General features: G+C 45.7%; 1 protein-coding gene across 2 annotated transcripts in view; it reads left to right on the plus strand.

The window, feature by feature from the left end:
• Positions 1 to 10,431: 10,431 nt before the first annotated feature.
• The window catches only part of CYTH4 (cytohesin 4), a 54,342-nt gene continuing 48,030 nt past the window's right edge, over positions 10,432 to 16,743 (plus strand). For both annotated transcript variants that reach the window (XM_084809747.1, XM_084809746.1), the window contains exon 1: positions 10,432 to 10,537. In XM_084809747.1, the coding sequence (XP_084665873.1) occupies positions 10,519 to 10,537 (19 nt within the window). In that variant the 5' untranslated portion in view covers positions 10,432 to 10,518. The remainder of the gene's footprint in view (positions 10,538 to 16,743) is intronic.

Consider the following 16,743-nt stretch of genomic DNA (forward strand, 5'->3'; position numbering starts at 1 on the left):
ATCCCTGGGAACATTCTGGAGCAGATGATAAAGCAATCCATCTGGAAGCACCTTGAAAACAATGCAGTGATTACTCAAAGCCAACATGGATTTGTCAAGAACAAATCCTGCCAGACAAATCTAATCTCATTTTTTGATCAGGTAACCTCCCTTGTGGACTGTGGGAATGCTGTGGACTTCATATACCTCGACTTTGGCAAAGCTTTCGACAAAGTGCCCCATGATATCCTGATGAGCAAACTAGCTAAAAGTGGGCTGGATGAAACAACAATCCAGTGGATCCACTGTTGGCTACAGAATCAGATTCAAAGATTGCTTATCAATGGGATCTTCTCAAAGTGGGGAGGGGTAACAAGCAGGGTACCACAGGGCTCAGTCCTGGGCCCAGTGCTCTTCAACATTTTTATTAATGACTTGGAAGAGGAGGTGCAAGGAATGCTGATCAAATTTGCAGATGACACAAAATTGGGCGGGATAGCTAATACTCTGGAAGACAGAAACAAAATTCAAAGTGATCTTGATAGACCGGAGCGCTGGGCGGAAAGCAACAGAATGAAATTTAATAGGGATAAATGCCCAGTTCTGCACCTAGGAAAAAGAAACCAAATGCACAGTTACAAGATGGGGGATACATGGCTCAACCACACTACAAGAGAGAAGGATCTTGGAATTGTTGTCGATCACAAGTTGAATATGAACCAACAATGTGATGTGACTGCAAAAAAGGCAAATGCTGTTTTGGGCTGCATTAATAGAAGCACAGCTTCCAAATCCCAGGAAGTGCTAGACCCCCTCTACTCAGCACTGGTTAGGCCTCATCTGGAGTACTGTGTCCAGTTCTGGGCGCCACGCTTTAAAAAGGATGCAGCAGACAAGCTGGAGAGGGTTCAGAGGAGGGCAACAAAGATGATCAGGGGACTGGCAACAAAGCCCTATGAGGAGAAACTGAAAGAACTGGGCATGTTTAGCCTGGAGAAGAGAAGACCGAGGGGAGATAGGATAGAGCTGTTCAAGTACTTGAAAGGTTGTCACAGAGAGGAAGGCCTTCTCGATCATCCCAGAATGCAGGACACGGAATAATGGGCTCAAGTTACAGGAAGCTGGATTCCAGCTGAACATCAGGAGAAACTTCCTGACTGTTAGAACAATACGACAATGGAACCAATGACCTAGGGAGGTGGTGGGCTCTCCCACACTGGAGGCATCCACCATTTGTCAGGGATGCTCTGACTTGTATTCCTGCATTGAGCAGGGGGTTGGACTCGATGGTCTTGTAGGCCCCTTCCAACTCTACTATTCTATGATTCTATGATTCTGTACAAATCTCAAATAGCCATCACAGTGAATGCAATGCAATTACCCTAAGGAAGTCAGCATGCAAAGAAGGAAGAGAAACATGCTAGAACCTAATTATGCACCCATCTACAAATCCTTCTATCATACTGCGTTCATATGCATACTTCAGTTAACATACTCGGTAATAAATATCTCCACTGAAACCACCAGAAACAGCACAACTCTTCCCTTTGTCATCTGCTCACACCTCGACAGGAACACCCTTTGTAATTTCACAGCCTAATGCAGTAGATGATAATAATAATAATAATAATAATAATAATAATAAGTAAATAATTATACTGAGAAAAGCAGTATAATCTTTATAGTTCTATCAAGTCTAGGGATTTCTAGACTTGTCCCTGGGATGTCCCTGGGAAATCCGGTTCTTTGTTGACTTGACAGAGTTCCACAGTGCATACAGCTTGATTTCTGTTTGCCAGCTGACTTGCGGGCTTTCCTCTGAACTCCAGGAACTTTTTTATTGCATTTTTTTCTTCAGGTTCTGTAATTTCCACAAATTTCTTGCGCAAAATATTGCTGAATTCATGCAAATTTCTCCGCAATTTGCACAAATAGTGGAACTTGCAAAAAATGTGCAAAATATCCTGAAAATCCACAAACTGGCCCAACTCGCTGCAGATGGAGTCGGATGCCTCAGCAGGAACCAAAACAAGGTCTGGGGGGGGGGGTGAACCTAGCAAAGCTCATCCAACTCCACCCTTCAAACAGATTTCTCCAACATCCCTAATCAAGTCTCTCTCTTTGCTATCATTGTGTACCATCTAACCCTAGAGTGCCCATGTGTGCTATTTTACAGAGGGCAACCCTCTAACTGAAGGGCTGTTGGACCCAACTCTGGTTTAAAAATAATGAACTGAAAGAAGGGAAAGACAGCAGGGGCCTTGAAGCTGCCCATCCACAGGACAGCAGAGACTAAGCAGGGCACATAGGTCACCTGATCATCATCTCACTCACTATGCTGAGATGGACTGAATTTCTATTTAAATAATAATTATTTTTTCTAAATGTGCATCTATACATATAAGCATATGCACATTTATTCAAATCTGTGTTATCTTTTGTCCTCTTCTTTGGAGACACATTGCCTCTTTTTTGAAGTGGCCATCCCATCTCCCCATCACCATGCACAACCTCAGGGACACCTCTTTGGTTCCTTTTGAGCCTACGCTATAAGTTGAGGCTGGGCAGCACATGGCCTGTAGGCTACATGCAACCCCCCCCCCCAAATACAGCAGTATGGCAGTGATATTTATTTATTTATTTATTTATTTATTTATTTATTTATGCATTCATTTATTATTCAGCCCAGTAGCTGAAGGTCTCTCGGCAGTTCACAAAAATTTAGACCACGAAGCTCAGCATAAAACAATACAAAATATGAAAGCTTAAAACCGCAATATAAAAATACAACCAGAATAAAACCTTCAAGAATGCAGAGATTTAAAATACAGATTTAAAACCCCAAATCTAAAAGACTAGGAAGCTAAAATGCTAAAACACTGGGGAATAAAAAGGTCTTCACCTGGCGCTGGAAGGAGTACAACGAAGGTACCAGGCGAACCTATCTAGGGAGCTCATTCCACAGCCGGGCTGCCACAGCAGAAAAGTGCCCTCACTTCCTTTGGTGGAGGCTCAATGAGAAGAACTGCTGAGGATGATCTTAGGGCCTGGGCAAGCACATATGGGAGGAGGTGATCCTTCAGATAACCTGGCCCCAAGCCGTTAAGGACTTTGAATCTTAATACCAGCACTTTGAATCTGGCCCAGAAATGTACTGGCAGCCAGTGCAGCTGGAAAAGTACTGGTGTGTGTGTGTGTGTGTGTGTGTGTGTGGTGTTTGCCACCAAATTTTAGCAGCAAACTGTTACTGAGCATTAAAAAGGACAAATTTAGATTTTCTCTAATGCTCCATGGGGTTTGCTGTCAAACCATCAATTGCTTTTGCCACCATGCTGTGGAATTCTTCAGGCTGGCCTGCAGGGGTGGGGTGGGTGAGGGAAATGCCCCCAGATACCCCGAAGTTGGCCACCCCTGCTATAGGTTCCCACATGTGCTTGACCCAGAAGGTATAGCAGTAAGGATCATGATCTAAGGAGAGAAGATGCGCTGATGAAGTCCATTCCTTTAAAAAGGCAAATTGGTCTATTTTAACTGAAGGCATGAATTATTCATGTGATAATTGCAGCTATCATTTGATCACATTTCAATAACAGCTTTTGTTACTAATTACTGTGCTTTGCTAACACTACATTATCACCTGATCAATGATTGCAGTGGCTTTATATCATACCAAGAAATTCCCAAGCAATACTGGAGGTTATCGGTTGGCCATGTGTCAGCTTCAGAGCCATGGTGAGGTAATTCTGCATCTGTGGAGGGACAGATGGATTATGTTCTTTGACACTCTGAGGGTGACATGGCTTTTCATGGTACTTTTGGCCTTTCTGAAGGTGGCATTGTAACATCAATGATTGTTCAGCACAAAGGTAATTGCAAAATTACCATCCATCTGTCTTCCTGTTCCATCAATATCGAGCCCTTTGGACTGCAGATCTTTCTTTCAGTGCCCACTCAAGATCTCTCCCCTGCAACCTTTCTCTCAGTCTGTTCTCAAGAGCTATCACCCATTAGCCTCCATTATTGATCTCTTTATCCCACACACCCACACGTTTCAGATCTTTGTTTCTGCTTTGGCACATGTTGAGAGGACATGTCATTTCTAGAGCAAAGATGAGAAAGTGTTTCCCCTTGCCCAGTCACCAGGAGAGTAGCGCTGATTTTATGCTCTGCTGACTCTGTGCCAAGTGGCCAACATATTCACCAGGGATGGGCAACTTTGGGTGTTCTGAGGGCCAATTTTGGGCACGCAGATTCCCCCAGGGGCCACACTCCTGCCACTGCTGTGCTGTTGAAATTTGACAGCACAGTGGTGGCAAAAATATTGGAGGTCTACCATGGAAATTCAGCAGCAAAATGCTACTAAAAGGGCCATCTTTAGCTTGAATTTCAGCGGCAACCCCCCCCCCAATTTTCTTGCTGCCATCACCAAATTTTTGGTAGCACAGTAGTGGATGTGGCAGAGGCCACATTCAAGGCCAAGGGGGCTATGTATTGCCCACCCATTATATCCACCTTCCCAGACCCCTAATTTAATTGAGGAGGTCTTGTTCCAACTACGTTCTTATTTCCAGAAAGCAAGAATGTGTAGCACTCATGGCAGGATCCTGTTCCATCTATATCGAGCCCTTTGGTGGTGGTGGGACTGGGTTATGAAACACCCTACCCAGATTAAAAATAAGCCACTTTTTAAAATATAGTTTTTGATAGCAAATGAAAACATTTCTGGTCTCTGGAGTGTTTTAAATGTTTGTGCTTGCAGGAATGAGTAGAATTTTTTTTTTCCTTTTATCAGTGGAGTCAAAGAGGAGGAATGCAGGGAAGCAAATCTTTAGGACTTAAAAAAAATTATTTAGAATGGCAATGTCATCTCCCAGGGCATCAGGGGAACTGATGGACCCTCCTTTTTCTGGCAAGAAGAAGTGAATGACATAATAATGAAGCATTCAAGTTTCACTATGTTTGTGACATTTTATCATAGAGGAAGTCAGAGAATGAGGAATCTAATCAAGCCGAGGATGGGTATTCGTTTTCTTACCTTTGATGAGGTTTCAATTTCATGCTAGCAGTTTAAATGGCAACTAGGGTTGGCGGAGAATTTCTCCACGAATCTTCGGGAGGCCAAGTGCCAACGCATTCGGCCCCCTGAAAGTGTTGGGGAAATTCTCCGCCGGCCCCCCGCCCCCCCCCCGGGATGGGACTTACCTTCGGCGAATGTCCCTCTCGGCGGCGGGTCCCAGCGGCGGTTCGGTGGCGGTTCGGCGGGAGCGGCGGCCAGTCTCCCGACCAGCTGCCGCCGCCGCCATTGCAAAAAAAAAAGTAAAGTAAAAAAACCACACACACACCCGTGATAGGCTACGTAACAATTTACGTAGCCTATCACGGCTAGATTTCCAAAGTCAGCCATGATAGGCTACGTAAATCATCACGTCGCCTATCACGGGTGACTTTGAAAAAAAAAAAGTGCGTACGCAAATGGCGGTGCCCATGGGGCGCCGCCATTTGCGTTCCTTATTTTGGCATGTCTAGTCTACGTAAACGTTTACGTAGACTACGGCGAAAATAAGGGAATGCTATTTGCATTGCCCTTATTTTCACCGTAGTCTACGTAAATCTTTACGTAGACGAGACGTGCCAAAATAAGGAACGCAAATGGCGGTCCCCATGGGAGCCGCCATTTGCGTACGCCCTTTTTTTTTTTTTCAGAATCACCCATGATAGGCTATGTGACGATTTACATAGCCTATCACGGCTGACTTTGAAAATCTAGCCGTGATAGGCTATGTAAATCGTTACGTAGCCTATCACGTGTGTGTGTGTGTTACTTTTTTTTTTGCAGCCGGGTAGACGGGGTGCTCCTACCTGGCCTGAATTTCGCCGGCGAGGGATGGGGCGCCTCCCCCCCAGCCTGAATTTCGGCCAGGCGAGGCGGGGCGCCTCCCCCCCCTTGCCTGAACTTCGGGGGAAGAAGCGAAGCACCTCCCCCCCACCACGAAGCAAGCTGTGGGACGAGGTAAGTCCCTTTCGTCCATCCCTAATGGCAACACCTCTTCGCAAGATTATGTGCATTCCTCATTAAAATCTAAAGTTTGCATTTCAGCAGGCTGAATATCTTCTGCTAAAGCTCAGCGTGTTTTGCAAGTTGAACCTCTGTGGACAAAAATAAGCACCACTGAGTTGAATGGCGCTTACTCCCAGGTAACTATGCACAGGATTGCACTCATTAGTGGAGGCTGGTGGCTCCGATTTCAGTGGAGTTGCGAATCTGCTCTGGGTTTCAGTCAGAAACAACCAGAACTCTAAAGGAGTTATTCAAGGTGCCCATTTTGGGGACAGGGTTCATCATTGGATGTCAGTTCACCACTGACATGGGAGCCACCAGCCTCCACTGGCACTCTTGCCCCGTAAGTGTAATTGGGAGATTTTATTAGTGTTCTGGTAGTTTCTTTGTTTTTGGATGCCTTTGTTTGGATGGATGCCTTTGTTTATGATGTTTTTGACTGGAAACTAGAGTGTTAACTACTTTGAGTATAAATAATGGAAGCAGAATATAAATAAATATGTCTGGGGGCTTGACTATGAATTCTCTGTGAGGACATGGCTACTGGGGCTGTCGTTATGAGCTCCTGCATTTCATAATTTACCAATACCCAGTTGTGTTTTATTGCCTTTTATTATAATAGATTTAGGGTGCAATCCAAATTAGCCCAGCAGTGCCATATTTTGTACTTGTCAAAGAATTTGTCAGTTTCATCCACCACTTCTGGGCTTCCTGAGTGAAGGGGTGGAGGTGATGAAATTGAGAAGTTCCTTGACAAGTACAGAATATGGCTGTGCTGGACTAAATGAAGGAGTGCCTAGAGAGGAGGAAATTGACAAGGATAGTGACAGGAGGGGAATATGCCTCCATGGGGCTACATGGGGACAGGCAGACTTGTATTGAGCAACAATGCTGTCAAGGAAAAGAGGGGAAGAAGGATCCCCACCGCCGGGCCCAGCCCCAACCTCCCTGTGAGGGAGAACCACCCAGGACCCAATCCCAGGATCCCCTTCCCCAAAACAGGAGTGGCCAAACCTGGTCTTTCGGTCCCCCCCCCAAATACCCAGTAGCCACCCTCTTAAACCAAGAGGCACTGAAATTAGCACTGAGGTTATGCAGAGAGATCACACCAACTAAAGGTTGGATAAAAGTTTATTAAGATCAAAATAAAGGGGTAGAGGGAAAGGGGACAATGGAAATAGCAAGTTACACAGAGGGTACAAAGCTAAATCACTTAACTATATACAGAGAGCTTCATGAATGCACACCCAAGTAAAATAATAAATCTACCTGGCCTGTCCTTGCATACCTAAGTGTAGATCTCCCTGGATAGCAACCAGCCATCTGCAGGTCCAGGACCACCAGGATGAAGGGAGACCCTATACCTAGACCTCAGTCCACTTTTAAACCCCAGCTCTGGCAACCCAGGGCAGTTTTTGCCTCAGCCAATCACTGGCTCAGCCCCTGGGTGGACCGCCCTGGCCTCTGAGAGGCTGGAACTCCCCACCACCTCCAGCTATTGGCACTTTCTAGTTAGCAGGGACTGCATCTGGCCTTGGGCAAAGGGCTGAGGTGCCTCTAGATTACAAACAATTCCAGGTGGTTACATCGGACCTGACAGCCTGACCCGATCTTATGGCAGAAAGCAGGCCGTTATCCTTGACAAACGCCCATTTTTTTTTTAAAGTTACGACCTCATTTGTGCAAATGTATTGATTCCCCCTCCAATCCAATTTGTGTAAATTGCCATCATTAAAAACAAAACAAAATATTATCCATGTATTGAATCAACTTGTTACAGATTGAGTCAATGCCAGTGGGGAGAAACGGAACAAAATTCAACAGGGTCAACTGGGAAAAATCCATCAAGTTTTCACCCCCAAAATGGAATTGTCATAACCCCTACCCTTAGTGGGGCTCCTCCCTCAGTGAGTTGACCTTCTCACTGCCATTGTCACCAGCTGCTTTGCACCTCTTCCTCTTCATCATCATTGCTACCGCTTGCTTCCTGGAAACACAGAGAGCCAGGGAGCAAGTAGGCAGTGGCATCTCCTGCTCCTCCTTCTCACCGCCACTGTTGTCTGGGCCAGAGAAAGAGGCAGGTGAACAAGCAGGCTGCAAGGGTGAAGAGGAAGAGCAACTCTAGTGGGCCCCTGCTGTGGTGTGGGCTCTTGGAAGATGCCCAACCATGCCTACTCTTGATGCCAGCCCTGGCCATCACCATTTGAGATGAAGAATTTCAGAGGTTAACCATCTGTATTTCTTCTTCTTATCTCCTCCATCCAGCTGAGGGTGCTGTTGCCCAGGACTCTCCATCCCATGGCAGTGAAAAGGGTAGTATCAGCTTTGAGCATTTCCTGTTTCTCACCCTTGCCATTTGAGGAAGATGGTGAAGAGAAGTGTAAGAGGAATACTTGATATTCTGGCTCCACTTGGCTGTGCCTTGTGACCCATCGGAAACAAGACTGCAGCAGTGTGTAATACAAGGGGGCAAGGGAAGGATGATGGCAGAGAGTCCCAGAAATGTGTGGAACTGGATGTAAAGCTTTCTCCAGCCATAGGTGCAAAGGAGTGGATAACTTGGGTCCTGGGATTTCTTATTGTTGATTGTTAAAATTGTTTTTTATGTTCTCTGTTTATATGTTTGTGCATAAATGGTTTTTATATGATATACAATATTATATTTTAAGCATTTTAATCTTTAATAGCACCTGGAGAGTTTTGGCTACTGGGTGGTATCGAAATGTAATAAATGAAATGAAACAGAATGAAAAAACTGCATTTCATAGTCCAGTAGAATGTTGCAGCTGGATTAAGTTTGGGAGAGAGTGAAGGACCAGCTGAGAGAAGGTTCCATCACAGCATCCCACATAAGATGCCCCAATGCTAGGGGCAACTCTTCTTCCAGGCAAGTCACATAAACTAGGGCAACCTTCTCCAACCTGGTGCCCTCCAGATGTGTTGGACTATAGCTCCCAGCGTGACCCAACCAGCCATGAGAAAATGTGTAGTCTTCACACAGTCCAGCAAATGCAAAGAATCTACAAGGAATGGCCACTCTGTGGGCTCAATCCTATGCAAATTTGGCACCATTGAATTCAGTGGGACTAACTCCTGCCTAGAACATTACACAGGATTATGCAGCAGGAATCATGGGAGTTCAGTCCATATGGCCTATTCCATCTCTTTTGCTGCTCCAAGCTGTTTCTCATCCGAGAAATGTATACCTATAAAATATTGTGCATGCACATTCCTCAAAAGGTAACATGTGTGCATGATCAGCACATGATTTCTCTCTCTCTCACACACAAATACATTTCTTGGAGTGTTACAATTGGCCATGGCTTCCTGATTCAGTACTTATGGAACCAAACATGTTTCCACTGGGGAAATGTGAAGTGTGCCTCGGTCTTACATTGAACAAAGAAAAAGTCATGAACTACATGAATGCTATGAGGGAACAACAGTGTGTGATGGCTCAAACCCAGGCCCACTGTGGGGGATCTAATTATTTATTAATAATATTTATATACCACTTAATATTAAAAAATCTCCAAGCAGTTCACAATGGTGGTGAGAGGGAAGGCTCCCTGAGGACGGGGGCCCACTGAATGCGCCTTGCCCAAGGGCCCTCCAGAACCTGAAGCTGGCACTGTTCCTGCTCACACTACCTCTTCCCGATGGCTCCTCCTTTTGCTTCCTGCTGTATTGAAGAAGCAGAAGTGAATTATAAATACAAGTCCCACATCTCTTAATTGGCAGCACTGGGGGGGGGGACATAGATCCAGGACACAAAGACCTGAAAAACACCCGTTTTACTTACGCAGCCGGCTTGCTTTGCGCAGACCCCGAGGACTAAGGTGGACAGAGATACAGTTTGCAACACAAAAGCACTTCCCGAATAAGCAATCCAGTATAGAGGCTTTCCCCAACCTGGTGCCCTCCTGATGTGGTAGACAGCAACGTCCATCATCCCCAGCCATCATGGGGGCTGTCTGAGGATGATGGGAGTCACTATCCAACACGCCAGGAGGGTTCCAGGTTAGGGAGGGCTACATCATGGGATTTCCATGTTCTCTTTCTCCCACTTTCTCCCAGAGCACGCTGGGTAAAGCTGTAGAACAAGCAGCTAAGGTTGCCATCCCACTTAACTCAATGGGGCTTACTTATGAGTAAAGAGATTTAGGCCAGGTTGCATATTGCACTGCACATTTTGCAATTCAAGACCCTTCTCGGCAAAAAAGAAAAGGCTGCTCATTCTGGTCTGAGCAGTTATGCTGTGGGTTTTCTTTCAGGAAGCAAGCAAAAGATCATTTGCATTCATTTTATGAGCAAATGGTTTCCTCTGTCAATCTGGGTGCAGGAGGAGGAACCAGGAGGAAAGGGTGGAGTCTCTTGTGCTTCATGTTGAAGTCACTTTAATTCTGAAGAAGCACAGTGTGGGGAGAGAAATTGGCAGAGCTGCACTTCAGTCGGGACTGTCTCCTTGGTTTAGCTCCACAATGGATACTTGTCCCACCAGTAAGTCATCTTCTAAAGAACTAGGGGCTGTGTTTCTTAATGCTGCCTTCTAGGCAGATGTGCTGTGTGGGCCTAGATGTATTTTGTCTCATAGGAGCATCACCAGCCTGAACAACGTACCAGGGAGAAATGAGACAACAGGGGGGCTCCTGGGTTGGATTTTACCATTTGCCAATCTTGTTTGGAGGATTTCTTACTTTACATCCTAACCTCCCACCTAGGGTATCAGTTGCTTAAAAGGGGACCTGTGCAACTCCTGTGCTGTTTCATTTTGCTGTATTTGATTATGTATTACCACTGTGAGCTGCCTTGAGACCACTTGCTGATTAATAATAGAGGGATACAGATCCTATACATAGATAAATCTCACCAATAGGAGTCCCTTTATACCCTTTGGGCTATGCATTATCCTTGAGATGGTGGTGGGGGGACAGGTGAGAAAGAAGACAGGGTTCTTGCTCCTATAATAGTTCTTGGAGAAGAAGGAATTTCTGCAGCGCTCCCTTGCAAGCTCTACCTGCTGACATTCTCTGTTCCCCACAACTGTTAAAGGTGTAGGAGCCCTGTTGTCTTTTGCATCTGGCCACCCCATTTATGCCTAGGCTGAAGAGTAGCCTTGGCTCAGCCCTTTTCTGTGTCATTTTCCAATAGCGGTGAGTAGACACAGCCTCTTGGAGGTGAAGGATGCATGCCGATGACTTAGAGAAATAAATAATGAAAAGGGAAAATATTGGAAGGAAGGGTGATCCAGAAGATTAGGAGCTGTGTGCAACTGCTATTCATTTTAATGGTGCTTGCATGGAAATGCTGTTCAAAGATGCAGTTTTGTGCCTTCTAAACACTTCTGTGCCTTGTATAGAAGGGATGGGGGCTAAGAATTGCGATCTTAACGGACACATTTGAAGTATCTAAAATCTGATGAGGCAAACACACAGCAGGTTTGTCTTCTGCAGCTCTCTGCTCCTAGAGTTAATCGATTACACACACACACACATCCTGCCCTTCTTTCAAGGAACTTAGGATGGTGGACAACATGGTTCTCCCTTCCAGTTGATCTTCACAATAACCTTGTGAGAAAGATAGTGACTGGTCCAAGGTCACTCGGTGAAATTTGTGTCTGAATGGAGAGTTCTCGTAGTCCATCACTCTGACTGCTACACACTGCACAGGATCTAGTAGCAGGGTGGCAAAAGTTGGATGCAGAGGAAATCAAGGACTCGACTGGAATAGCTGTGCAGAGAGGAGGAACTTTCAGGCGGTGTAGCTTGTTGCAAACAAGAGCTGCAGCTGCTGAAATTTCCCAGTTCTACACACAGCCTAAAGGTACAGGAGACATGTTCTCCGTTGCATCTGGGAAGCTACAACAGACACTGTAATAGCCAAGTGTATAGTCAAGACAGAGGTGTTATTCCAGCTACTGCTTAGAATTTCTGTCCAAATGAGGAGATGTTTTCCCACTGCCCCAATCCTTCTCATTAGCAGAAGTCAGGATTCAAGTACAGTGTTAGCAGTGTCTCCTCTGGGTGTGCAATTGCCTGTATTCAGATGAAAGAGTGTGTTGTTTAGATTTCAGTGATGTTAGTCCATTTTTATTGACTGTTGGTTGGTTCTGAAGTGGTGTTTTGTTTTTTGTTTTTTAAAATCCTCTAACTTAAACAGCCGATTAAGCTTCATGAGTCCAATGTAAGTTAGCCTACATGAATGACACAAAATGTTTATACAATTAGAGTTTTAAAAATGTTGCAGGAAATGAATAAGTGAAATAAACCCATATGGCACCTGACTAGAGTTTACGAAAGGAGGAAAGAGGGACTTTATATGAAAAAAAAATTATTACCATAATTTCTAACCCACTTTTCTAGAAGGGGTGTGTGTGTGTGTGTGGCTGGGCTTCTATTTTATATTGAAACCCCTTGCAGGAGGATCAGGTAGGGAATAAATATCTGCCAATGAGGGCCAGCCCAAGACATTTTGCTGCCTGAGGCTGAGCAGCAAACAATTTACTGCTGTCCTTTATCCAACAGTTTGCTGCTTTCCTTTTATGCCACCCAAATCATCTGCCTGATGGTTGCCTTTTGGGGAGAGTTTACCAAGACAAAGGAAAGGTTTAAGTCAAGAGCAGAGACTCTCAGGGCTTTCCAAAAAGTCACTGGTGCATGTGTCGGCACTCCAATTCCCAACCCTCCCCAAGCACCTATAGGTAGCCATAGCTGACTGGATGTGAGGGGAATGGCCCTTTCCCATTCCCTTTGGCTGCTAGGGATGTACAGATCATGTAAAATCAGTTCCATCTGTTTTTCATGGGTAGTCAGGCACCTTTCGTTCCATCGTCCGCCCATCGATGGAAGTGGTCTGTTTTTAGTTTCTGAATTTGCACAAATTTGCACATGCAAAAATGCACAAATTCTCAGAAAATGCACAAATCCCCCCAAAATGTGCTTCTTCGTGCTTTAGCCTATGGGGAAAATGCACATTTCCAGCTGGGTTTTTTTTTTTTTTTTGCATATTTTTCTACTACGAAATTTGCTCAAAATTCCCGAAGGTTATAAAAATGGTCCACAAGTCTGCAGAATCAACTTGACAGGGGAAAAGCTTGTCCTCTGTGGAATCCATGCGTCAGATTCATAAAAATCCAAACTCATTTGGTTCCATTGCAGATTTCACCGACATCCCTATTGGCAGCCCATAGGGCTATGACTCTCAACAAATTGTTGTCTTAGGCCAGAGGAAGTGGAAGGCTGCTATCACTTCCCCTCCAAACCTAAGAAGAATGACCTGCACTTCCTCCATCTTAGTAGGGGAAAGAAGAGGGACTGGCCAGCACTGCTGCCCCCACTAAGCCAAAAGTAGGCAGCTGAGTCCTGGTTTTCAAGGGAGGTGCTAGGTCTCTTCCCATGGATGGAGACGGATCAAGCTTGGAGACGGATCAAGCTTGGAGATAGAGGTTCTTCTGCCCTCTTTCTCTCTCTCCAACAATTGTGTTCTAAGAAATCTAAGCCAGCAAATTTGATTTAACAAATGAATATGTTGCCCTAAACTGCCTGCTAAGTACTATAATGAAATGAAAAAGCATACATTACACTTACTAGACTTGGGTTATGCACCTTTAAACTGGGGTTTTTCTTCTTCTAGTTCCACCTTTCCATGATTTATAATCCCTTTGCTTAATCCCCCTCCCCATTTTACCCCCCCAATTGTTTAGCCAAGTAAACCATCTAATTTATCCTCATCATTGGATAACTAGCACTTAAAAGTAGTTCGGGTTAGGCATTATTAGGAAAGGCTTTGAAAAGGCGACAGTCAGCCACATTCAAATGCCTTTTTAGAGTATAGCTGCATTTGGAATACTTTGTTGCATTCTAGTCACCACATCGCAAAGGATATTGAAAAGTTGGGAAACAGACTGGAAAGGGCAACCAAAATGAACAGCTGGAGCAGCTTCCATGTGAGTATGAGGAGAGACTAAAGCATATTATGCTTTTTCATTAGGCTGCAGTGCAAACCTATGGCATCTGGGAAGATGTCCCAAGGAGCATAATCCTATGGTGCCCGGGATAATGTCCTATGGTTTTATGGATGTCCTATGGTCCCATGAGTATACCCACATCCTATGGTGCCTGGGAGGATGTCCCAAGGGCCACAAGGTCTTCTGGATCTTCCTGTCCAAAGGCAGAGAGAGACAAGCCCAGCCTTGGAACCCCCACCCCAGCCACTGCAGAAACCTCCATAGCTCTTGCCTCACTGACACTGGAGCGCCTTCATAGTAGAGGCCAAAAAAGGGAGGGAGATTCCCTGGGTGTGTCAGGAGGAGGATCAGGGGAAGACTGAGATCCACAGGATTCAAAGCCTTCCCATTTGCCAGGCAAGCCCCCAAATTGGCAGGAAATATATGCCAGCCCTGGAGCTGGCACAGATCAGCCTTCCCCAACCTGGCACCCTCAAGATGTTTTGGACTTCAACTCCACCAGCCCCAGCCAGCCTGGCCAAAGATCAGGAATGCTTGGAGCTGGAGTCCAAAACATCTGCTGGGTTCTAGGTTGGGGAAGGCTGGTGTGGATTATTTCCCTCCCATTGCAATTGATGGGAGGGAACTAGGAGCAGGAGTGGAGAATGTTCTGGACAAGTAGAATCACAGCAACGACACCAGCAACAGCAAAATTCTGTTGCTCCCTCCCTTCTGCCTTGCCAGCAGAGCTCTGGATACGGCGGATCCTCCCCCTTCAGCCCCCTCCCCTTCCGTGCAACCCATGGTACAATTGCTCTGCCCCAGGGCAATCTTATGCATGTCTACTCATAAGTCAGTCACACTGAGTGCAACGGGGCTTACTCACAGGTAAGGTTTGCTTAAGGTTACACAGCCATATCCACCCTCTTTCATAACGCTAGAACTCAACAAGAGAGCGATCCTATGGCTCCTAGGCAACGTCTGGAGGGCCATAATATAGTTCGGATTCCTGGATCCGCGGTCGGGGACAGTGCTCCGACCCAGACCCAGGAGTCCAGGCTCCCTGCCCCCCCCCCACATTGGCGCATAGAGGACCATACCGGCTGCTTCTCCAAGGTCACAAAGACAAACTCAGAGGTAAAGGGGGCATTCCCATGGGTGGGGAGAGAGGGGACTGGAGCGGCCAGATTACAAGGAATCCTCCAACTTCCCCAGTCTCCTCCCCTCCCCGATGCCTGAGCTAGATGGGTGAAAACGTCCTTCGAGCTGAGATGCAGAGCAGGAGGAGTGCAAAGATGACCATCTCCTCTGCCGCTCCTCCCACTCTGCACTGGATGGCCATAAACCTCCAGGTTCATAGGCTTACGGCCACCCCCATAGGATTATGCCTTAACTGACACGTCTTTAAAAGTGGATCAGAGAAATTCCTGCAGGGTAGGACTACCATTCAACACATGTTGTTAACATGATAGTTAGATGGAATCTTTTAAACTTTTTCCCCAAGTGGGCAGGAAAAATGGTGAGGGGTATGTGTGTGTGTGTGTGTGTGTGTGTGTGAATTCTTTTTTCATGGTCAAATCACTTCCTGGTGAAGTTTAGACAAGGGGTGGGCAGAAGATAGAACAGGGTGTACTGGTAGACATCTAGGTGACTTGCAGTAGTTCAGGAAAGTTTTTCAGCTCCCAAAAGCAAAAACAAAAAGCCTTTTTCCCCTTCCTAAATTTGGCTGCTAAAATCAATAAAACATGGAGGAAAACAGCAGTAGATTAATGTGTGAGAAGTTATGTGCATGAGCTCCAGCTCTGGTACTGAAAACAAATTCCTGGGCCTTAGTACTATGTCTGCCTGCCTGAACCATTATTTTGCATCTGGCTCTGGTTGTTGGACCTCTAGGGATCCAGTGAAAAACAAGGGAGATCCAGTAAGCTCAAAGTCTGCTTACCCCTGGTTTAGGCTCACTGAATCACTATCCCTCTGCAGAGCTGGTGGACTGATTGAGATTATCCATCCTCAGGGTAATGGATTCCTGAGGCCATCAGGGAGTTTCCATTTGGCATGGCTGTTAATGTTCTGGCTAGGGATGCATGGATTGTGAGAAGTCCATTCTGTCTGTGTTTTGCAGATTGTCAGGCACCTGTTGTTCTGTCATTTGCGCACTGACAGAATTGGGGGGGTAATTGCCAAATTTCTACAAATTTGCTTTTGCACAATGCACAGTTGCACAAATTTGCAAGTGCAAAAATGCACAAATCCCCCCAGAATGCACATTTTCATGCTTTAGCTTATGGGGGGGAATGCACATTTTGGGACAGGTTGTTTGGCATATTTGTCTACAATGAAATTTGCACAAAATTTGGGAAAGTTAGAAAAACCAGTCCGCAAGTCCATGTAATCATCCCAACAGGGGCAAAAGCCGGTCCGCTGCATAATCCACTGGTCAGATTCATGGAAATCCAAACTCATTTGGCTTCATTGCTGATTTCTCCAACATCCCTAGTTCCGGCTGCTTGGTGGAATACAGACATGAGGCAGGAAGCTGACCTGATCCCACCTAAGCATCCTCCTTCTCTGAAGAGAGATGAATGAGAAATTTGTTTCGTTCTGTTTTAGACCAGAATTGACTCGGTCGTAGGGATGGCGGAGAATTCCGCCACGGATTTCAGTGAGGCCAAATGCACTGGCATTCGGCCCCCTGAAATCCGTGGCAGAATGACCTCCTGCCCCCTGCCCCCCCGCGGATTCCCCCTCAGGACGAAGCTTA

The sequence above is a fragment of the Heloderma suspectum genome, chromosome 7 (genome assembly GCF_057233095.1).
Source record: "Heloderma suspectum isolate Gila_16-S chromosome 7, 16-S_ref, whole genome shotgun sequence".
NCBI classification, from domain to species: Eukaryota; Metazoa; Chordata; class Lepidosauria; order Squamata; family Helodermatidae; genus Heloderma; species Heloderma suspectum.